Source organism: Furipterus horrens, unplaced genomic scaffold (assembly GCF_987537825.1).
Source record: "Furipterus horrens unplaced genomic scaffold, mFurHor1.1.pri manual_scaffold_17, whole genome shotgun sequence".
Lineage (NCBI taxonomy): Eukaryota > Metazoa > Chordata > Mammalia > Chiroptera > Furipteridae > Furipterus > Furipterus horrens.
This window is the reverse complement of record NW_028327187.1, coordinates 46,532,827-46,557,034: the sequence shown is the minus strand read 5'-3', so window position 1 is coordinate 46,557,034 and position 24,208 is coordinate 46,532,827. Positions and strand designations below refer to the sequence as shown.

The window sequence follows — 24,208 nt, the reverse complement described above, 5'->3', positions numbered from 1 at the left end:
ATTAATCAAAGTAGAATCACACCAACTCAGTCTATGAGGCCAACATTACCCTCATTCTAAAGTCCAACAAGCACACCATAAGAAATCTACAGAACACTATTCATTATGAATAAAGATACAAAAATCCTCAACAAAATACTAGCAAACTGAATCCAGCAAAGTATGAAATGGATTATACAGCATGACCAACTGTAATTTATCCCACAAATGCAAGGTTGGTTTAATATAGGAAAATCAAATCAGTTAATAAAATTCCTATGATCATCTCAGTAGGTGAAGGAAAAGCATCTGACAAAATCCATTACCCTTTCATTATGAATACACTTACATTAGGAATAGATAGAAGGGAACATTCTCAATGTAATGAAAATGATTTTTGAAAAACACATAGCTCACATTAATACTTATGGTGAAAAACTGGATGCTTTACCCCTAAGATCAAGGATAAAACAAGAATGTTTGCTCTCACAAGTTCTGTTCAATATTGTCCTGGAGGTTCTAGCCAGGCAATTAGACAAGGAAAGGAAACAAAAGACATCCATATTGGAAAGGAAGAAGTAAAACTATATCTATTCTCAGAGGACATGATCTTATATAGAGAAAATCTTAAGGAATCCACTAAAAAAATCATTAAAATTGATAAATGACTTTATCAAGATTACAAAATACAAGGTCAATATAGAAAAATTATTTGTATTTCTATACAATAACAATGAACTACACAAAATAAAATTAAGAAAACAATTCCATTTATAATATCATTAAAAAACAATAAAAATATTTAGGGGTGTATTTCACAAAAGTATAAGATGTGTGTACTGAAAATTACAAAATATCAAAATAAATTAAAGATGACCTACTCAGTGGAACATGATCTCGTGTTCATGGACTGGAAAACTTAATATTGTTAAAGTACCAATACTCTCCAAATTAATCATTGGTTCAACACAATCTCTATCCAAATTCCACTGGCTTCTGTGCAGAAACTCACAAGATGAACCTCAAATTCACATGAAAATGCAAGATTAGCTGAAACAGTCCTCATGACCTTGGATTTGGCAATATACGCTTAGATATTACATCAAAAGCACAGACATCAAAATTAAAAAAATAGATAAAATTGGATTTCATCAATATTAAATAATTTTGTACTTTAAAGGATGTCATCAAAGAAGTGAAAATACAAACAACTAAATGGAAAAAAAATATTTGCTAATCACACATCTGAAAGAGTCTAGTATCCAGAATCCATAAAGAACTCTTACAGATAACAAAACAAGGCAAATAATTCAGTTAAATAATAGGCAAAGACTTTGAATAGACATTTCTCTAAAGAAGATATAGAAATAGCCAATAAGTAAATGAGAAGATGTTCAACACCATCATAATCAGGAAAATGCAAATTAAAATTGTAATGAGTTATCACTTCACACTCACTAGGATAGCTATTAATTTAAAAAGTAGAAAATAAGTATTGGTGAAGATATGGGGACATTGTAACACTTGTACATTGCCGGTGGTTACGTAAAGTGATGCAGTCACTTTGGAAAATAGCCTGGCAGTTCCTCAAAGGCTTAAACAGAGCCACTGCTTGACCCAGCAATTCTGCAGCTTGATACATACACAAGAGAATGAAACAATATATGCATAGAAAAATGTGTACAAAAATACTCATAGCATTATTCTTTATAATAGTGCAAAAGTGGAAAAACCCAAGTATCTATCAACTGGTGAGTAGATAAATATAATATGTTATATCCATACAATAAAATATTATTCAGCCATGAAAAGCAGAAGTACTAATACATGCTACAATGTGGATGAACTTTGAAAACATTATGTTAAGTAAAAGAAGCCAAACACAAAAAGCCACATAATATATGATTCCATTTACATGAAATGTTTAGAATAAGCAAATCTATATAGTAGTTGCTAGGGGGTGGGCTCAGGGGGAAATCGAGAGTGACTGCTAATGGATAAGGGGTTTCTTTTGGGGTCATGAATATATTCTGAAATTGAATAGTCGTGATGATTGTACAACCTTGTGAATACACTGAAAACCACTAATTGTACACTTTAAAAGGGAAAATTTTATGGTATGTGAATTATATATCAATAAAACTTTTTTTAAAGTAGCATTATAGATCTAACAACCAAGTAGAAGAAATGTGCGAAATTTTTATCTTTCTCTACTCCAGCTAGCAGGACCAGTAGCTTGCTTACGCTCTTGTCATATCTTCTTTATAGCCTTTTCCTCATGTGTTAGTACAGTGACCAACTCCTTCCTCCCAAAATTGTTCAGGTGAGGCAAAAAACAATCTGAGGCAACAGAGAGAAAGCGAAGCAATAGCGCATAAGCTATAGGAGATGGGTGGCCTTATTGTTCCAAAGTTCTCTCCTACGATTGAGAATACTCAAGGAAAATTAAACACTTCTCTTCTTACTCTCTTCTATCATGGTAGGTTGGGAAAATATTTTGAAGTCTTCCCGTTAAAGTATAAAATATTCCCAATTCACAGCAGTGAATTTAAGCCAATCTCAGTGAGAGCTGGCAATCATAGAAGAGTCCAGAGCTATTTCTGTAACTCCTGATATTTAACAGTTCTTGCCATTAACATGACAGTAACAATGTAACTCCTCCTGACTGGTTTGGCTCAGTGGATTGAGCGTCGGCCTGCGAGCTAAGTGTCGCTGGTTCGATCTTCCAGTCAGGGCACACCAGAGAAGGAAAACTCTGACTCGAAAAAACCTCTGCTGCCTTGCGGCATACCTCTTCAGGGGAAAGGCTAAGGAGAAGGGAAACTCTGACTCCAAACCTCCGCTGCCTTGCGGCATACCTCTTCAGGGGAAAGGCTAAGGGAGTAAACCCCGACAGAAAATCCGGAGCCGGAGTCCCTAAGGCAGTTTGATGTTGTAGTCAACACCGGCAACTCCTGCGGCGCACCTGAAGCCAAGCTGTATTGACTCTGTCTTTCCCCTTGGATCCTTCAGCTGTGAAGAGAGGGGGGGTCTGCTTCATGGGCAACAGCTGGCCCTCCATATCACCCTGCCCAGGCTTTGTAGCTTCACTGGAGAGGACACTCCAGCGTCATCGCAAGATGTCGATTCAACACGGGAGGAGACAGATACCGGTTATAAGCTCATCCGATTGGCGAAGGAAACGAGCGCCAGGGGTCTCCTCTGACGGTGGGAGAGGTCATCGCACCTCACTGGACAGCTACCGCACGCCTCAAGCTGGGCAGCCCCCAGCCAATTAGGTGCCGTCTCGCCATGGCTCGCCTTCCCCACTGGGTGCGTGGGGATCAGAGAGGCGTCTCTTGAAAAGTGGGCCACAAAACACTCGCACCAGGCAATTCCAAGCAAACAACAAGAAAGAAGCCTCCAGCTCTTTGCCTCGCTAGCTGGAACATCAGGACCATGTGTCCTGGACTTACTGCAGACCTTCCGTGGATCAATGGTGCCAGGAAAACCGCCGTCATCGACAGGGAACTGGCACGACTAAACATTGACATTGCGGCTCTACAGAAGACCCGGTTGGCCGACAACAGAATTATCAGAGAAACCAACTACACCTTCTACTGGCAAAGGAAGTCTCCGGACCAACCAAGACAGCACGGTGTTGGGTTCGCTGTGAAGAACACGCTTGTTAACTCCATAGAGCCACCCACAGGAGGCACAGAGAGATTACTTACCGTGCAATTGTCAACAACTTTCGGCCCAGTCAGCATTCTTAGCGCGTATGCCCCAACCCTCTGCGCCACCACCGAAGAGAAAGAACAGTTCTACCATGCACTGGACGAAGCGTTATCCAAGATCCCCAGAAGTAACGCTCTTTATCTCCTTGGAGACTTCAACGCAAGAGTAGGAGCCGACCACATGGCCTGGCCCACCTGCCTCGGAAACTTTGGGAGAGGAAAGATCAATGAGAATGGTCAGCGACTGCTTGAGCTTTCGTGTCACCACGGCCTGTGCGTGACAAACATATTCTTCAAGTGCAAAGAGATCCACCAGGTGTCATGGAGGCACCCCCGCTCCCGCCACTGGCACCAGCTTGACCTCGTCATCACCAGAAGAACGGATACTGGCAGCACTCTCCTCACCCGCAGCTACCACAGTGCAGACTGTGACACGGACCATGCCCTCGTGGTAAGCAAGGTGCGCATAATGCCGAAGAGGTTGCACCACTCCAAGATGAAGGGTTGCCCACGCATCAACACCAGTTGTGCCAGCAACCCAGTTAAGACCCAGCAATTCATCAACAGGATGGAGGATGCACTCGGCGAGGGAATGGCGGCAGATGACATTATCGAATCCAATTGGCCACGTCTCCGCGACGCCATATACAACTCCGCCATTATTGCTTACGGGAAGAAAGAGCGGAAGAACGCTGACTGGTACGAGGCTTACTGGGAAGAAATGGAACCCGTGATCGAGGCTAAGAGGAAGGCCCTACTGGCTTACAAGGCCACGCCCACTCCCAGTACACTTCAAGCTCTACGGGCTGCCAGGAACAAAGTCCAGAAGACCGCCCGCCACTGTGCCAACACCTATTGGCTAAACCTGTGCAGAAGCATCCAGGAAGCCGCCGATATAGGCAACGCACGAGGAATGTATGAGGGTATCAAGAAGGCAACAGGCCCAATCCCCTCCAAGATCGCCCCCCTTAAGTCCAAGACAGGTGAGGTCATCACTGACCAGGAACAGCAAATGCAGTGGTGGACCGAGCACTACCTCGAGCTGTACTCAACGAGGAACGCCGTAACAGACACTGCTCTTAACGCCATCCCAGACCTACCAGTCATGGAGGTGCAAGACACCCCACCTACTGCGGCAGAGCTCGGCAAAGCCATCGACCGCCTCGCTTGCGGGAAAGCACCAGGAAGCGACGGAATCCCTCCAGAAATCCTAAAGAGCGGGAAACCAGTCCTGCTACAGCCGCTCCACCATCTACTCTGTCTCTGCTGGAAGGAGGGTTACATCCCCCAGGATATGAGAGACGCCAACATTATCACCATGTACAAGAACAAAGGAGACCGCAGCGACTGCAACAACTACCGGGGCATCTCTCTCCTCAGCGTCATCGGCAAAGTATTCACCCGGGTCGCTCTTGCCCACCTGGAGACCCTTGCTTCCCGCGTCTACCCAGAGTCCCAGTGTGGCTTCAGAGCTGGCCGATCAACAGTGGACATGATCTTCTCCCTACGCCAGCTGCAGGAGAAGTGTCACGAGCAGCATAAACCACTCTACCTCGCCTTTATCGACCTCACGAAGGCGTTTGATCTGGTCAGTCGAAGCGGACTCTTCAGCTTGCTACGGAAGATTGGCTGTCCACCACATCTGCTTGCTGTGGTCATGTCCTTTCACGACAACATGCACAGCACGGTGTCCTACAACGGCGCAACCTCTGAGGCCTTCCCAGTCAGCAGCGGAGTAAAGCAGGGCTGCGTCCTCACGCCTACGCTGTTCGGAATCTTCTTCTCCATGCTCCTCCAATACGCCTTTAAGGACTGCAGCGAGGGTGTCTTCATTCACACCACATCCGATGGCAAGCTCTACAACCTGGCCCGTCTACAAGCCAAGACCAAAGTCAAAGAGGTGCTCATCCGTGAGATGCTCTTCGCCGACGATGCAGCTTTGACATCACACTCCGAAGAGGGACTCCAGCAGCTAGTCACTTGCCTTTCCCACGCATGCAAGGAGTTCGGACTAGCCATCAGCCTGACGAAGACAAATGTTATGGCTCAAGGCACGGGGACTCCCCCATGCATCACTATCGACGGATACACCCTGGAGGTTGTCAACGACTTCACTTACCTCGGGTCCACCATCTCGAGCTCTCTGTCAGTTGACTTGGAGGTCAACCGGAGAATCGCCAGGGCAGCCACAGTTATGGCCAAACTGAACTGGCGAGTGTGGAACAATTCCAGCCTCACTGAGAAAACCAGACTGCGCATCTACCAAGCCTGCGTACTCAGCACTCTCCTCTATGGCAGCGAGACGTGGACCACCTACGCAAGGCACGAAAGGAAACTCAACAGCTTCCACATGAGGTGCCTGTGACGCGTCCTGCATGTCGCCTGGCAGGATAAGGTTCCCAACACCGAGGTGCTGAAGTGAGCCAACATGAGCAGTTTGCATGCAGTTCTCAGTGAGAGACACCTCAGGTGGCTCGGCCATGTCAAAAGAATGGATGCAGGCCGTATTCCCAAAGACCTCCTCTACGGCGAGCTAGCAGAAGGCCAGAGGATGACAGGGCGCCCAAAACTGCGGTTCAAAGACATCTGCAAAAAGGATATGACACAATGCTCCATAAATCTCAACACATGGGAAGTTCAAGCAGACGACCGCCTAGCCTGGAGACTCGCGGTCAGGCAAGGTACGTCACGCGCAGAGGCTGTGCGCAACGAGGAGGCGGTCCAGAAAAGATCGAGGCAGAAGCAGCGTCTACAGCAGCAACAACAGCCATCTGCCTTCACCTGCAACAAGTGCGGCAGGGATTGTCACTCCCGAGTCGGACTGCACAGCCATTCTCGGCGGTGCAGATAGACTCTCAAGAAGCTACGCCATCGTCTCTCGAGACGGACGGCTGCCGATGATGATGATGATGAACAATGTAACAGTGCCTGTAGTATCATGCCAGTAACAATTCACAATACTTAATCTAGGCTCCTAATAGATGATGCAAACCAAATTACTTTTTGCTATATCCTCAGTGGAGAGTGAGAAGAGATAATGTTGATTTATATTTGGAAAACAGTGCCTAGAAGAAAATACTAATAGGATCTAGGGTTTATTCAGAGGACGACGGATCATTAGTCTCTAAACATTTGAAATCCCTTTGTATATAGGGTTGATGCAAACTGGTCACAGGCCTTTGGGTAAAAATACATAAAGGGTGTGGAGAAAAATAGTTAAGGAAGTGAAATTTATGTCCACTCCTTGTGAGTTAGCAAGGCCAGATGTGTCTGGCCAAGTCGCTACTTCTCACAAGCTAATACAGTGAAAGGGATGCAGGAAAGCACCACTAGCAAGCACAGGCTTTTTATGGGGTAAAGTAATTTTAAAAAATAGATGAACTGACACTGCCATCCTGCCAGCCACCTTACCTAACTGAAATTGATTGGAGACATTCCCACATGTTTGCATTATCTCTGGGCTATTCCATCCTAAGGGGTATAATGCACAGCCTGAGCTTATCAGCAGCCCTGGAAAGAAAAACATACACACAGTTAGAAAAAATTATAATAGGTCTTCTATCACCCCAACATTCCCTCTGGATTAGCTCAGCTCAAATTCTGCCTCCTCTACTCAGAGTTTACCTCTCCCTTTTACCCTAATGTCTATAACACGACCAACTCATAAGGATTTCTTTGCAATGTCATAGGTGGTGAGATGTAGTAGGTAGTAGAGAGGACAACTTATAAAGGAATGTATTGGGACTTGAGGCAGGACAATGTAATTTTTATAGCTGAAATGTTTTTGACAATGACTTACAAAGATAAGGTGGCCTTTCCAACCAGAACTCTCTTCTATCTTGGTCTGATTTACAAAGAATAGCAATATAGACACTACAACTGTTTCCTAAAAAATTAGCATTTTCTAGGAGTCAAGTAAGTCCCTAGTAGTTTAAGGTAGGTCATGATTTCTATAACTTGGAATCAGATGCCAGACTGAGATCTGCAGAAAGCATATATGTTACATATGCTTCTCCTGGTGAGCGGGGCACCACACTCCCTCTTCCAGAAATACTTTTATTTCTTCTGAGAAATCATTCCAAATTCATGCTAAACATGTCTTCTTTCTTTAGCTTCCAGTACCTTCCACTGTGCCCCTTGCCTTCATCTCCATTTTATTTAGATCATTTAGTTACTACAGGGAAACTTTGTGAGATCTTAGTGATAACCTTACCCTTCCTACCATAAATACAAATATGGCGCCTGCCAACACTGCCTTCTAAGGAAAATCGCCTCATCCACAGCTCTTGCTGCTGACTAGGTTCATATTTTATAACCTCTGACCTGCTCCACACTATGCCTTTGGTAACATTGAATTGGACATAACATTGACATCTGACACAAAGAAACAAAATTTATTGGCTGGCCAGTAATGGGTGACATCATAACTTGGCATGAAGATACGATCTGGGCCAGACTCTTGTTCTTAAAGTTTTAATCATGAAACAGAAATGCTGAGTTAGCAGATAGAGACTAAGTTTAGAAAAAAAAATATTAGGAGGTAGAATCAAGTCTGTGTCAAGCTGAAGCCAAGTTCAATCTAAAGTTATGAGTAGATATAACTTTTGGGTAAGCTGAAAAAACTGACTGGAAGAGGGAGATAATACAACAATATGAAGCAGACATACCATGAAGAAAAATTCCATACTGCCCATGAAAGAGCTAGAGAGAATCCAGTGCTTCCCAATGACTTTTGCATTCCATTCCACTTTCCTTATAATAAACTTCATTTTATTTTTTTAAAACTTATTTTTTGAGCGGTGGGGGAGGGAGAAAGAGAGGGAGAGAAACATTGATGTGTGAGAGAAACAATCAATCAGTTGCCTCTTGCATGCCCCTAGCTGGGTACCTGGCCTGCAACCCAGGCACGTGCCCTGACTGGGAATTGAACCAGTGACCTTTCAATATGTAGGCCAGCACTCAGTCCACTGAGCCACACTATCCAGGGCAATAAACTCCCTTTTCTCTGATAAATCTCAAGTGAGTCTCCTACTTGTAACCAGGAGAGCCTAATTACAAGAACACTAAACTTCAGTGCTACACCAAAGGTCACAGAGTGGCCACCTGCCACGAATATGGATGCACAAACTAACACATAACACAGAACCTCTAGAGAACAGATGTTTGATCAATGATGAATGAATGGCATATTTACAGGTTCCAGAGCTTTAGGGCTTAGCTGGACAGTGAAAGGCAGACCATTCCAGGGATTGCTGACCTCCCTTTTATTTATTTTGTCTCAGCGGGGAAAATTCCATATACATTCTGAAAAGCTAATAAGCCCGTTTTGCCTTCAGATGAATCCTTCTGGAAGAAAATCTCAACATACTCTAAGCATGTCTGCAAAATGGTAAGCAGCTTTTCATACTCAATGAGGCCAGAGAAAAAGAGAAAGACTTTAATAACTAGAAAGAAGCATTTAAAGAGGAAAATGGAGAGAACATTCTAACAGTGAGAGAGGGCTTAAAAACTTTTTTAAAAAGATCAGGTAAAGTTATAAATTCCCTTCAGTGGAATGCATTCTTATCTGTCTCATCATCTTAAAGGGAAAGGAACTGGTCACCCAAAGACTTTCCTAGGCTCTGGAATTTATCCAGTGTCAATGGAACAACACTTTTGATTTTTTGTTTAACCACACATAAACTAAAATCCTATGATATGAAGAAGTCTGAGTCAGAGTGTATGAATTCAGAGTTTGTACAATGGGTTAAGGACAAAATTGGAGATAAAACCTAAGCCTTTTCCTGTTTCCAGTATATGCTCTTTGAGGGAAGAATTAATAAAAAGGGAGCTTTCTCACACAGACTAGGAAGAAAAGCACCCAAGTTTATAAAAGAGCAGCAGTTCAGCTTTCCAACCTCAACATTCAGATCCCTGGGACTGGCATGAACTCTGACTTCTCAAGGAGGAAGCAGTGCTGACCAAATGCCTGCCTTGACATGGCAAGGGGAACCTTCCACATTCTTCAACCCCCTTGCTTTTCAGACCTCACCATGCCAAGGAATTCAGGTCAGGGAATACCACCTCAAAGAAGGTTTTCCTTACCATTTCCAACCCCCAGGCAAAGTTATACATTCTCTCTCTCTGCCCGTAGCAACCTTTGCTTATTCATGTGATTAAAATATCCTATGATATATATACTTCACAACTGTTTGTTGTCTATCCCTCACTAGAGTGTGTTTCTTGAAGGGAGGGACCATATTTATCCTCAACTATGTATCCTTGGTACCTGGTATATAATAAGTGCTCAATAAATGCATCTGTTTTGCAGTGTGCTCTGCCTACCTTATAGACAGCTTCTTTCACTTGCACTTCCAAGTGGGAAGCCTTCTGAAGAGATCTCCACAGCAGAGATGGCAGATCATCCTAGATATACAATACAATCATAGAACCTGAGAGTGGGAAAGGCCTTTGGAGGTTACCTACTCTAATCCCTCCCTGTTACAGATGTGGATTTTGAGACCCAGAGAGGAAAAGTGATTTACCCAAGGCTACATAGTCAGTCACTGGCAACATTTTTCTCACTAATCACAGAGATAATCAGCCCTTAGAAGTTCTGTCTTTCCAGAGAGAGATGTCCAGAAATAACCACCTTTTAGCAACAATATTTCTGGTAGGCATTAAATCCTGAGAGAGAGCACAACATGATGGCTTAAGAGAACAATACCGTATTTTATAACTGAAAGTTGCTAAGAGAGTAGATCTGAAATGTTCTCACCACAAAAAAAGGGAATTATGTGAGGGGATAGATGTGTTAACTAAACTTACTGTGATAATCATTTCAAAATATGTGTATATACATGTATCAAATCATCACACTTGTACACATTAAACTTACACAATGTTATATGTCAATTATATTTCAGTAAAGCTGTGGGAAAAAGAGAGAGAGGATGGGTTCTGTAGTCAGTCTATACCTATGTTCAAATTCCAGCTCTGCCACTTGGAAGCTGTGTGACTTTAGGAAAATTATTTAATCTCTCTGTACTTCAGGTACCTCATCTTTAAAATGGAAATACTTGTATTCTTTCTTACAGGAATGTTTCAAGAAATAATGCTTATAAAGTTTCTGGCACATAGAAAGTGCTCAACAAAGGTTGATTATTACTAAACAGTAGCCTTTCCCTATGGCTCTTCTCTCACTTTTCACCTATATTCTCTATGCTAATATTTTCCCTCACTTTTTTGTTTTCATAGCAAATAGTTGAAAAGTAAAAATGTTGAATAAGGCTCTATTCAAAATCTGCCTGGTTGGAGTTGTTATTTAGCAGTGTTTCATAGGCACCAACCAGAGATCAGAAATCTCTGCCAGGCATGTATTCTGCCGTAGTGCCTGCGGCTCCATACTCTGCCAAACTTGCCTTACCATTCCTCCCATCCCCCATCCTTCATCCTGCCTTTTAGACAGGTGAGCACAGTAGATTGTACACACACTTCATGAAGACATTGGACTTGAAACTGACAGCTGATTGCATTACATTTGATCATAGCTAGAGAAGGATGTCCTGGGAGACATATTTTAAAACATGAAGTCACAGGAGAATTTAGTCTCCATTATACTTGTCCCCAGCAGTTCTCATCAATTTCAAATTGTGAAGATATATTTTCAATAGCAACACAAAAGTCATTTGCCAGTGCCAGTCCCTGCCACTTTCTGGAAGAGTGGGAGCTTATTAAAAATATAGATTTGGCCATGATCAGTGTGGTTCAGTAAGTTGGGCACCTTCCCGCAAAGCAAAGAATCTCTGGTTTCATTCCCAGTTGAGGTACATGCCTGGATTGTGGGTTTGGTCTCTGGTTGGGGCACATGCAAGAGACAGCTGATTGATGTTTCTCTCTCACATTGAAGTTTCTCTCCCTTTTTTTTCTCCCTCCCTTTCCCTCTCTCCAAAACTAAATAAAAATCTTTTAAGAAATATATAGACTTGGAGGCCTCACCCACAAATATTTAATTCAATAATTGCAGCCCAGGAATACGCATTTCAAAAGCACCCTAGCAATCTGATGCATCTGGTCCTGATACCAACACTTAAGAAAAACATCATTAAAAAAATTAGGAGCATGGGGATCTAGTAGCAGAGAAGAGTAGTTGGAACCCTGGCCTTGCAACATATAAGCTGTAGCTCTGAGTCCCACTTCTCTATGTGTGATTGCTAATTCCGGTTTTACTGCCCTTCCAACCACACACACCCTTTGGAGAAGTCTGTCTCAACTGCATATGCTCAGCTGGGTACTTTCCTATAGGAAGGGAAAGAAAGCTCTTTAAAGTGTGTTACCATCCTCACTCCCCTACTATACATGTGCAGGTGACCATCTTGTTTCCCTTCCTCAACTTCTCCTTCCACAAGAATCTTCTTTCACAAAATGTACCAAATATTCTCCCCAAACATGATTGCTATAGTTTGAATTCACTTCTTTGACCAAGCAGAAGCCCAGAGTTGGACACTACTCAACTTCAACCCTTGTAGCAACCTTAATACCTATACAAAATATCAGGCACACAATCTCAAACAGAATTTGAAACCCTACTTACAAAAGTGTAACTTTTGAGTGGGCAGCCATTTTGTTACACACCCCACCCCATCCATAAATATCTGTCCAAATATGGTTATTAGTACTTTGAATTTACTATCCTGAGCAGAAGCCTAATATGAGTTTGTTATTAATTTCTTCAACTTATTGATCCTGTAGCAAGTTCAACTCAAACACAGTAGAAAATTTGTATCTATCTTACAGCTATTTCTCAGTTTTCCCTTCAGTGTGAACTCCCTCACTCAACTCCCATTCTTTGGACCTAATATTTTCAGTTAGAGTTATAAGACAGTTCACTTCTGCTAGAGATTTCTAAAGTAGATCAGGGGAGGCTTCACAAGGAATTTGCATTTGACTTGGCCTTTGAGAGATAGACATTTAGGTTCACACAGACATGGAAGAAAAGGGAATTCAATTTAAAAAGCAACAGTATAAAAAAACTGAGCAGAGGTTCTCAAATTTTAGTGTGTATTGGAGTCTGCTGGGGAGTGATAAATAACAAATCCAAGACAGTAGTTATGTTTGTTGTAGGGGCAAGGGAATGTGATAGGGGTATAAAAGGAGATTTCAGTTGTATTGGTAATACTCCATTTCTTCAGCTAAGTGGTACATACATCAGAAATATTTCATACTGTAGCTTCAAAAATAAATTAGCATGAGAGGCTGTATAAAACGGAGAGTGCCAAACATCAGTTCTGATTCAGTAGTATTAGAATGGTCCTAAGGAATCTGCATTAACAAGCACCCCAGGTAATACTTACACAAATGGTTCCTTGATCACTCTGAAAAACACTGAAACAGCATTTTTTTCTCCAAAGGGAAAAAGAAAAATCAATGGCACCAGTGCATAAAGCCCAGAGCTAAGAGTCAGAAGCCTTGAACCATATTCTCTACTTAATTTGCTACATGAGTCATTGCTAGCAGGTTAACTTCTTTGAATACCATTTTCACTGAGTGGAAAGTCATTTTTATAATCCTTGTTCAGTTTAGTGAGGATAAGTTAAATGATGCCTGCTGAAACTCTGGAGGACTTTTCATGAAATGAATAGTTTCCCAAGAAGATAATGGTTTTTAGAAAAATAGCACTTTTTCGCCAAATCAAGTTCTCAGTGATCTGTTTCTAGTGGCAGTTTTTATACAGCTTAAAGCATGTAGCATTAAGACCCTATATGGAGAAAAACACTGGTACCTGTCTGAGTGTATTACATTTGATCCCCTTAACATTACAGGCATATGCAGGGTGGTGGTTCTCACTTGGGTTGGGGAAAGGGAACATAGTATACACATCAGAATCACTAAGGAGATTTTTCAAAACACAGAGCCTTCCACCTATTGCTGTGTATATTAAAATGGGAAAGAGGACTGGAGAGTTGTGGAGTCCACATTTTTAAAGCACTCTATGTGATTCTGATACATTCCCTAATCTAGAAAGATTATTGGCCTCCCTCAAGTAACCTGATCCAAGATCTTACACTCTTTTCTGCCAAGAAGTTCCTTATATTTATTTATTACCTATTTCTTCTTTATTTAGCTGTCACTGAAGATAGAGGACAGTTCACAGGTATCTTGTATTGAATATACACACAAACACACACACACAGGGGAATGTGAATAATGACCCTCTTCTCAGGGGCTGGGGGCCAGCTGGTTGGAAACCTCAGAATCCCCAGGGTTGAAATAATCTCCTGGCCAGATGTTTCCTTCACCGGTTGAAGCAGGGCATGAAGGTCCCAATGGAAGTTTCTCTGTACCCTAAGCTTGTCCAGCTGGATCAGCTGCAGGTGGAGCAAATGGGACCCAAGGGCCCAATCAGGTCACCTTGCTGAGTATGACTCAGTCAAGCAGAGCTTTATTTCTTCCTGTCTCTTCCACTTCCCACCGCTCATCTCTGTGGGAAGCCGCCTAACTGGGGAACAAGAATCAAGTAAGGGGAGGAGATAGTTCTTAATGGATACTCCATCTCTTCAGTGGTTTGGGATCTGGCAGAGATAAACCAGTCCTGAAACAAGTTGGCTCCTCCCCCTAATGTATTTCAGTTAATGCACTAGCTGCTGAGAATCAGCCAAGCTGGGAGCAACAAAATCAATTCCCCTCAGCTGAACAATAAGTTTAAACTAAACCCCCACAGCTCTTTCTCTCCTGTCTTTTATCCGTGGAGTTTAGAATGCTGTTCAGGCTTGGCTGTCTGTCACTGGTTGAGACCATTTCTGAGAGGTCAGACCTGAGATGTCTAAAGAGCCTTGAGTAATGGTCATGTGCCAAGGACTCCTAGAAAATATGATATATCCAATCAGTCTTCACTATTTCTTCACATCTGATGCAACTTTAACAGGCATAAATTTCTAAAATGGAGGTGGTAATGACTATTAGTTGATTGGTGTTACAGATGTGGAAGCTGTGGAAATTTAGCTATTTGTCCAATATCATTCCCTTGCCCAGGGATAAACCTTACAATACATCTTGAATCTTGACTCTTTCCATGACTACTGTAAAATGGCATTTCATTCTTGAATTATAAAGACCTTCATCTAAGTGTAAATACTATGATGATGTTCATATGAGCAAGGGTCAATGAAGGATATAGAATGACAGCATAATATGAGATGAAAATGGCATTATTTTGACTTCCCTGTATGACACCTGCCACTCAAAGTTCTTGCACACTCAGTCCATGTGTGTATAAATTTTCGTTATTTTCCCACATCTTCTCTCAACAATTTTCTTTGAGTTTTTAGACTTAGGAGGCGGATTCAACTAAAATATGTCATATAGAGAAACATAAGGTTTTTGTAAAAGTCTCAGCAAAGCCCAAGATAGGATGCAAGCTGGGAGTAGGAGCCACTGTTAATTCTTAGAGTCTGATGGAAGCTATTGCTACTCAACTTCTGATTCTTACCAGTTAGCACTTCCTCACTGTCTGCCAGAAATTCTTAGAATTGCAAGAGAGGTTCACTTGTCACTCTCAAGTCAGGAAAAAAGTTAACTCAGAATGTTAACACCCTTGAGTGGAAGCCTGGAAGGAAAGGAAAGGATGTGAATGAACCCAACTCTCATATGTCCATCTTACCCCAACAGATACTAGACATTGCCTTAGGCATGTGATCATTCTTTCTACAGTTATTAAAAACCTGTTTTGTCCCTGACACTGAGCTGGGCCCTGGAGCTGTAAATGAGTTTCAAGGGCCACTCTTCAGATAAGTGAAAGGTGAGCCTCTCTAAGGTTTACTTGTGATATCCAGGCAGCCTCTAAAGGGGGATTAAGTCACTGGCTTACACTAGCCTTAGTGACTTGTTCTATACCACAGTTTTCAAGGGGAAGAAAGAAACAATCTAATGACTTCCCAATGGGGCTAGAAAATAATTAGTAGCTGAAGAGCAGAAAATTTCAGAGATAAGGTAAGCTAGAATGTTGATTCAAATTTAAAACCTTTACAATGAGTCTGAGGAAAAAAGAATCTGGAAACATCACCTTAACTGTAATTCAACAAAAAGAATCCAGTGCTTTTCATAAGCAGACCAGGAAACTATGATACACTAGCTCAGGGTTTCCCAACTTTGGCACTGTTGAGATTTTGGGCCAGATACATCTTTGTTGCTGAGAAAGGATAGGTGTCTTATTTTTGAGCACTGTGGGGTATTCAACAGTATCCTTTGCTTTTACTTAGTGGATGCCAGTAGCACCCTCCTCAAATCATGATAACCAAATATGTCTCAAAACATTACTAGATATCCCCAAGAAGAGGAGGTGAAAACTCAACCCCTGTTGAGAACCACTGTCTCAGCTCATTCCTTTCATCTCACCCCAAGACCACCTGAACTTAATCATTAGAGAGAGTAAAGAAATGGGCTATCTGGGCTATCTTGACAGTGGACAAATTCAAGGAAAGAAAGGAAGTGAACACAGGAGGAGTTATTCTCCTTTGCCCATGGTCACAGGACAACTTATTGGAAGAGCCAGAAGTGGGATCCAAATTTCTTGGCTCCAGTTACCCACACTGTATTGCTAATGGAGATAATGATAATGAATTGAATAATTATTCCAAAACTTCATGAGCAACAACATCATACTTCACCATATAGCTTCTATCAGCACTTTTTTCCAGTGTCTAATCCAAGTGTAAAATATAGCCCACATATTCATACATATATTTGCCTGTTCATTTAAACTTGCTTTCCCCCCTCATATAATTCAAGTTAAATGGCTCTCGTTGCCTTCCTGCAGGTTGCCATTTTACATTTAGTATTTCCTAGCCAATTTATACAGTGTCAGCATCCCAGTTTACCTACACTAATTTAGATGGTTAGAGGATGGGACAGAGCCATAAGAAATCAGGATAGACTGTTAATGGCTACCAGACAGAGCTAGCCTTAGATATGGGCCAAATAAGCAGTTACCTACAGACTGTTTGGTACCTAGAATTTCACTATTAGAGATGTATTTCTTTGGTGAGGGCTTTACATTAAACTCTTGTTAGTAATTAGCATTTGTGTGTATGTGTTTATTAGATCACTGTCCTCTGAGATCAGGGCTTTTAAAGGCCAAGTTTATTTTGAAGCAGTAATATTATAATGTATGTTGCTGCCCCTGGAAAGTAAACATGGATAATATTCTTGAATAAATGGCCAGCAGGCAGAAGAAGGTGATGAAAATGGAGGATGAAAACAAACAAACAAACAAACAAACCAGATATCAACTGCCTTCTAACCAATTTGACTATGAATACAGCCTTCCTGTGTAGACTGCAGTTTATAGAGAGTCCTAGACTGTTTAAATGGAGTCCATTTTTATAGCCTTAGAGATAGACATAAGGGGGTGAGAATGGATTTCCCGTAAGTTACCACTTCCCACTTCCTCCCTGCCCTCCCCAAAATTCCCCAGCCTACTCAATCCCAGCAATAATGTCTTATGTCTTACCTCCCATGAACTGTGCTGCTCCCATGCAACGTCCCATCATTCTGGAGATGAGCTCCTCCATGCAGCAGCCCAGGACTGCAGCCAATGCCACCAGGAGCAGGAGAGCACAGCCGGCACCTGTCACCACTGTGCACATCTGCCATGCAAGGCTTGGGATGGCACTGAAGCTGGCATAGCGCCCACACTCTTCCACCATGATCAGGCTGTTCTCTTCTCCCTGCACAGGGTAGTTGCACCTCCGGAATGTGCTGAATGACACTGGTTTCCCCAGCTGGGATCCAAAGAGCCAGTAAGGCAGGAAGTAACTGGTAGAACTGGCCATAGCAGTAACAAGGGACAGAAAGGCCCAGAGGGTCCCCACCAGTGTCAGGCTGCTCCTCATGGTCCCGGATTTCCCTGCAGGTATTGGGAAATGAGTTGGGTCACAGCACCAAATACAGAAAGTTATCACGTAGGCTCCATCAGGCTATTTTTCATCTCGCTGGTCAGTCCTGGGATTCATTTATGGACCATTTGGCCCTTGTTTCTGGATAAGGTTATTCTCTCAAGGACCATTTGTGTCCTTATGGCATTCTGCTTTCCAGCATTTTTCCCATCTTTCTTTCCATCTGCCTGACTTAGATTTCTATGGTCTCTAGGCTGCAATGAGAAAAAAAACAACAACAACAAAAAAAATAAACCAAAAAAAAAAAAAAAACAAAAAAAAAACAAAACCATAGAACTGAATTAGTGACTTCTCTGCCAACTCAAATGCAGCCTGATCTGACAGCATTTAACTCTTGACATACAGCATGGAACAAGTGGCTAGAGGGAAGACTGAATGAAACCCAGGCTGCCCGGAGGGCCTCCAGCTTCCAGTGGAATGGCTTTGCTGACTTGGAGACTTAGAACGAAGTGATATCTCAAGAGAGTCAGGAACTAAGTTGTTTTCAGTGAGCAAAGAAAGAAAGAAGACAACTCACAGGGCCTGCCCCTAATAGAAGAGGGAAGAGGAAAGAAGAGCTCACCATGGAATTGAACTAGGTAAGATATGCAATAGTGTATTCATGTTGGCTTTTCATAGGGATATACCAGCCAGGTTGAAATGGGTAGAATAAAACAAGGGGTGCCTAGTCTCATACTCTATGCTTATAACTAAGTAAGCACCACTCAGTGACTTTCTCCCAAAATTAAAATGTGAGGTAACTCTCTAAGCAGTGGTTGTTTAACTCTAGACTAGCTTACTAAGAAAAGCTGTCTCTTCCTTTGCTTAAAATAATCAAGAAAGTTCATCTTTATGAAATAGATCAGGTACCCCCTGCCTGGAAGTAGGAACATATATGTAGCTATAAGGACATTTCAAGATGATGTGTTTGGAGCAAGTTATCTCAGATTCAAGATGCTGAGAGTCGTTTTGGATCTAATCTTCTCAGCTGAGCTCACAAATGACTTTCACAGACCCCTCTGTCAAAAATCAATCACTTTCCTCCCAACTCCATTAATCTGCCATTGATTGATGGACTGTTTCTTGATTAGAGAAGCCAGAGCCCACACTGCTGACAGCACTGTGAATATTTCCAGCAGGCAGATGGTAGAGTATGTTTCAAAAGCTTCTCCATTACTGGTTGAAGTTATAGGTGGTGGGAGAAGGGTTCAAGTGTGGGTGATCTAAGGCAAGAAAAGTACAGGAACTGGTTCTCCAGGGTCACTCCGTGACAGGAGCAAGCAGCAACTGTACTCAGGGTCTCAGGGACCGTGCTCAACCACAACACCTTTCACAACCACCATCATACAGTGCCTTGCACAGAGTAGGCACTTCAAGCAATCTTTATTTAATGAAACTCATTTCACAAAAACATCCAATTTCATGGCTGGCAGGGACCTTAATGAATCACCTAATTCAACCTTCTTGTTTTACATATGGAGGAGTATGGGCTGGTAAAGGGGGATGTGATTTTTCCCAACTCACAGAGTAAATTAGCAAGGAACAACACCAGAATAAGAAACCTGATCTGCAGATTCCTAGGCCAGCACTTTTCTACCACACCCCCCCCATCACTTACAGATGGGAATACAGAGAGGAAGTGATTTACACAAGGGTAAAGGGCTAGTGAGGTACACAGGCCAGACCAGAGCCCAGTTATTTCAGTCTTAGTATAATGCTCTGTTTTCACTCCACTGCAATTCCTCTCTTGATACATATGTATTGTGTGCTATGTGTTTTGTGCAGAAAGGGAGCGGAGATCATAAATTGCAGGTGCTTACTTTGGAATGTTAGGGCTTGGGAAGAAAGTGCCCTGAACTGGTCCCCTGGGAATGAGGCTTTGTGCCTGAGAGTGGGGGAAATGAGAGAAAGATGTGATGAGGGGTTGAAAGCCAACAAGAGAAGTGGAATTCATTTTGAGTAATTGCTGTTAGAAAGCAAGTACGCCTTCCCACAATGAGGTAATACCACTGCTTGTTATAGTAGAGTTGGTAATATTATGAAAAGTGCAAGCAGCCCTCTCTTATGGTGAATAAGCCCAGCCCAGAGCATGAAAGGAAACAAGCTGATAAACTTCTGTGACTGCATCGTCACAGTCCCTTCCAAGTCCCTTATTTCTTGTGCTCTGCCTAACAATCTCCTTAGGTTGGTAAGAACGGTGTTAACTCCAATTTACAAATGAGAGAACTGAGAGTCAGAAAGCTAAGTGACTTGCACAAGATTACCCAGTAATTCAATGACAGAGCCATCATTTTGCACTTTTCTTTCACCTGCAACCTTCCTACATATTCTTTCTGGTAACCCTCAAAACATTACAGTTAAAAGCCTCTGTGGTCTCCCACCCAGGATTTCAAGAAAATGTTTAAGAATGGGGAAAGAATTAAGAGGGGAGACAGGGATGGTAGAAGGAAGACCGCTTTCTCTAAGCAATGTGGAAACCAGCAGAATGGGAACATAAGTTGTTTCAAGCTCAGAAATTGTATTCAGACCTAACCCCATATGTCCCTCATGAATGCCATCACCTTGAGATCAAAAGTCCCATTATGAGAACCAGTAGAAGGGCAGAGAAGTTAAAGCAGAGAAAGAAATTATATCAGTAAGTGGTACTTAAACTATACTAGAAATAAGAAGAGGGGTTCTGACATAAGATTATCATAATCTGTGACAAATCAAGCTATCTAAAAAACTACAATACTTTAGCAATACTTCATCTATTAGATAAATAAGATGTGATATATATACACATATATATGCATACACATATACACAATGGAATATTATTTAGCAATAAAAAAGAATGAAATCTTGCATTTGCAATAGCATGGATGGATGTAGAGGGCATTAGGTTAAGTGAAGTAAGTCATACAGAGAATGGCCAATACCATATGATTTCTTATAAGTACTTAAAAAACAAAACAAATGAAGAAACAAAACAAAACAGAAAAAGATTCATAGATATAGAGAAGTAAGTGATGGTTGAAAGAGGGCAGGAGTGGGGAGATGGGTGAAAAAGGTGAAGGGAAATAAAAGGTGTAAACTTACAGTTATAAGTCATGGAGATGTAATGTACAGCACAAGGAATATAGTCAATAATATAATAATAATATTGTATAGTGACAGATGATTACTAGACATATTTTGGTAATTATAAGATACATAAATGTAGAATCACTATGCTGTACACCTGAAACTAATATAATATTATATGTCAATAATACTCTAATAAAAATATGACAACACTACCAACTACTTTCACCATAATTTTATTTTTAAAATGGTATTTTAAGTGGTATTTTAAAGCCAAGATTTGGGAAGGAAGAATCACAAAATTCAGTTTAAATTAAATACACTTAGCTTTAGAAAAACTTTTTGGTTTTCAAAATTTAAATTAAATACTTTCAATATCAGGAAAAACTCATTGTCTATTTAATTTAGGACTAGGGTGACCAACCATGCCAGTTTGCCTGGGACTAAAGGGTTCCCTAGGATGTGGGAATTTCAGTGATAAAACTAGGAATGTCCCAAACTTAGAGGTGTTAGTCATGCTATTTAGGAGCCAGCATCATCAATGAATGATAGCAGGTTAAAAATCACTGCCACAGACAAGTTACTAATGTTCTCTTTTGCAGGATTCAAACAATATAAAGTTAAAAGTGGCCATGGAGTTAAACAATGGAGGAATAAAGCCTGTATATTTTGAATGTAAACCTTTGTAAATCACAGACTTGACCTCATGCTGTTAAGGAGGAACTCTCAAGAGATCCAAAGGCTTAATATTTACTGAACACAAAATAAACCCGAGCCCACCTTCTTCTATGACTGGATAGAGAGGTAATGGGCCATGTGGAGTCTGTGCATGCACATCACTACGTGTTCACCTTCGCCAGACAGGGAAGTGCATTTAAGTAAATGCTTTTAGTTCCTGCATTGTTTGAAATGGAGTAACTTTCCTTTGCCCCTCCAAAACACTTCATATTCAATCCCAGGCAGTAGCCAAGTCTTTGCACTCACATAAATAAAAATCACACATAATGCTATACTTCATTCTATCATTATTCTTATCATATAGTTCATATATGCAATAGCTTTGTTTACCTGTCCTGGAATGTCTAGCTACACTGGACATCAGAAACCAAGAATCTGGTGGTTCTGCTAATAGGCTCAATAACCAAGCATTGATAGAATTGTTATTGACCCTCTCTCTTTAGTGTTGGATGGTTCCTCATCCCTTAGTTTTTCCATCTCCTAAATGAGTCACATGACTGTTTCTGAGAGTGGTTATATGAGATACAGTGAGTGTGTCCAGAAAGAACTGGCAACCAAGTTGGAAGCATGAAGTTTGTTCTGAATTTATGGTCCTTACTAAAGACTAATGTTCACTAATTTTAGAGATATGGTAGTCATTCTAGTACAGATCATGGGTAGAAATCACTTCCAACTATGAGGCAGGAAACCCAACTAAGCTGTATATGACAAGTGGTTATATCTAATGCTTTTTAAAATAATTCTAAGAAGGGGGCTCTACAATTTTTCTCAGTATCTTAACAACTCTCACTATCAAAAAAGCATTTGTTATGTTTCATTTTAAATGTTTTCTGCTGTAGTTAATGGACAATTCCTTTGCTCAAGTCCTCAGAGGGAATGGAGAACATGTTGGCCACTGTCCTCCAGATGAGAACCCTTCATCAACTCAGGTTGCTCATAGCTTAATCTTAGCCCCTTTTCCCCCAAAAATGAGCACTATAACCATGGCCAAATGTCATCACAGCCAACTACCTCCGTTCAGTGAATCTGGCAAGTGTAAGAAAAAGGTAGGCTCAGTGCTACTCCAACCAATTCAGCAGAAATGAGAGAAGGCATGGCATATTAAAGAGTGTTTCTCAAAATGGGAGCTCTAAACCCTCTGTACCCGAGTCACCGTCAAAACTTGTTCAAAATGCAGACTATTACACTCCTTCTCAGATTCACCGGATTAGAATTTATGGGATTTGCATTTTTTTAAATTATCAAATGATTATGATGGAAATTATGATTGAGAAATACTGTTTTAGTAGAAAAGAGCCCAGATTTTAGAATCAGATCTGGAATAGAGTTCTGAGGTCTGTCCCTTATAGTTCCTATGAACACGAGAGAATCACTTAAAACCTCAGAGGTTCAGTTTCATCTATAAAATGGAGATGATGGAATGTAAAGTTCAAGTGAAATAAGGCTATGATCTAGCTAACACTAAGATAGTTGTCAATTCTCCCCCTTGCCACAGAAGACTCCATTCTCCCATAAGTAACAGAGAAGACTTGAAGTCACCTGAGAAGTAGAACATTACTCATTTCCCCTCTCTTTCCTCAAACACTCTTTAAGTGATTTCTTCTTCTCACTCATAGGCTTCTTTCTCTTTTCAGTTTCCCACTACAAAATGGAGCCGCTTGGCCCAGTGTTCTTTACAAGAATAGATTTATAGTTAAACTATCTCAGGTTTTCTGGAAGTCATCATGCTTGGCACACAGTAGGAACTCACAATATGTACTGAGTGAATGAACTCTTTTTATTTCCAGACCCACTAATTTCAAAATCTGCATTTCAGTTTAATGGCATTACCCATTTTATTCTCATAACCGTAGTTTAGGCAAGTCTAAGAAATCAACTCAGCACATCAGCAATCCAGATCTGCTTTTACTTCTATATGCAAGTCAGAACAAAATACCTCCATCCACTCCCAGAGATATGCACTTCCTCTCCTCAAGTTACCAATTATTCTGGGGAAACCAGCTAGAATTTAACCCTTAGGTCATCAAACCATGATAATATGAAAGAGGAATCCAGCCCTGATTCTGCATAGCCTCTGTGCAAACAACAAACCACAAGAAATTAAAAATGGACCAGGCTGCCTTTGGGAAGAAACAGATTCTCTGAGCTGTGAGATGAAAGTACAGGAAGCCTGGGAAAGGAAGGGGAAGAGGAGGGCTAAGCAAGGGGAGAGCAAAGCAGTTTCTCATCCAGCTGTTTCAATTGCATTTGGCCCAAGTTGTAAATTTACCTTCTGACCATGAAGGCTGATTGACTTTTTCCCTCTCTTCGAACTCAGATCTGAGAAACAACTCCTTACAGCTTGTCAGAAGGGGATGGGAATCCCAGCTGCTCTTTGCAGTGATGCCTGAAAAACCTTGCTTTACCTTTGGGAGAAAGGGGTGGAGTCCAACCCAATGGGAATTAACTCCAAACACGCTGGAGGTTTCAAATCCAGCCTCAGACATGCAGGCACTTGAAATAGCTTAGAGGCACTGAGTGCCCCACGTACATCCTCACAGCTGCCAAGTCAGCTTGTCTGTGAGTGTGTGTGTGTGCATGCACACAACTCACACTTGAACTGCATATCCATCTTACTTCTTCATCTGCTGCCCAAATGCTTGCCAAGGAATAGAGGTTCTCCCTAACTTTCTTCCAAAGCCCTAAACCACTTCCACCATATATATTAAGTGGCAGACATGTGTGCCTGGAAATGACTCAGAAAACACATGCCTGAACCAAGTAAGACAGAATAGCCTCTTTTTCCTAAACTAATTCTCA

The 24,208-nt window shown here is 41.6% G+C and overlaps 1 protein-coding gene across 1 annotated transcript in view; it reads right to left on the bottom strand.

Moving 5' to 3' along the window:
- The window catches only part of LHFPL1 (LHFPL tetraspan subfamily member 1), a 91,267-nt gene extending 67,492 nt beyond the window's left edge, over positions 1–23,775 (bottom strand). The window contains exons 1-3 of the mRNA XM_090264746.1: positions 23,679–23,775; positions 17,182–17,820; positions 7,107–7,205 (exon numbers count right to left, since the gene is read on the bottom strand). Coding sequence (XP_090120872.1) covers positions 7,107–7,205; positions 17,182–17,563 — 481 coding nt within the window. The 5' untranslated portion in view covers positions 17,564–17,820; positions 23,679–23,775. The remainder of the gene's footprint in view (positions 1–7,106; positions 7,206–17,181; positions 17,821–23,678) is intronic.
- Between the last annotated feature and the right edge of the window lie 433 nt (positions 23,776–24,208).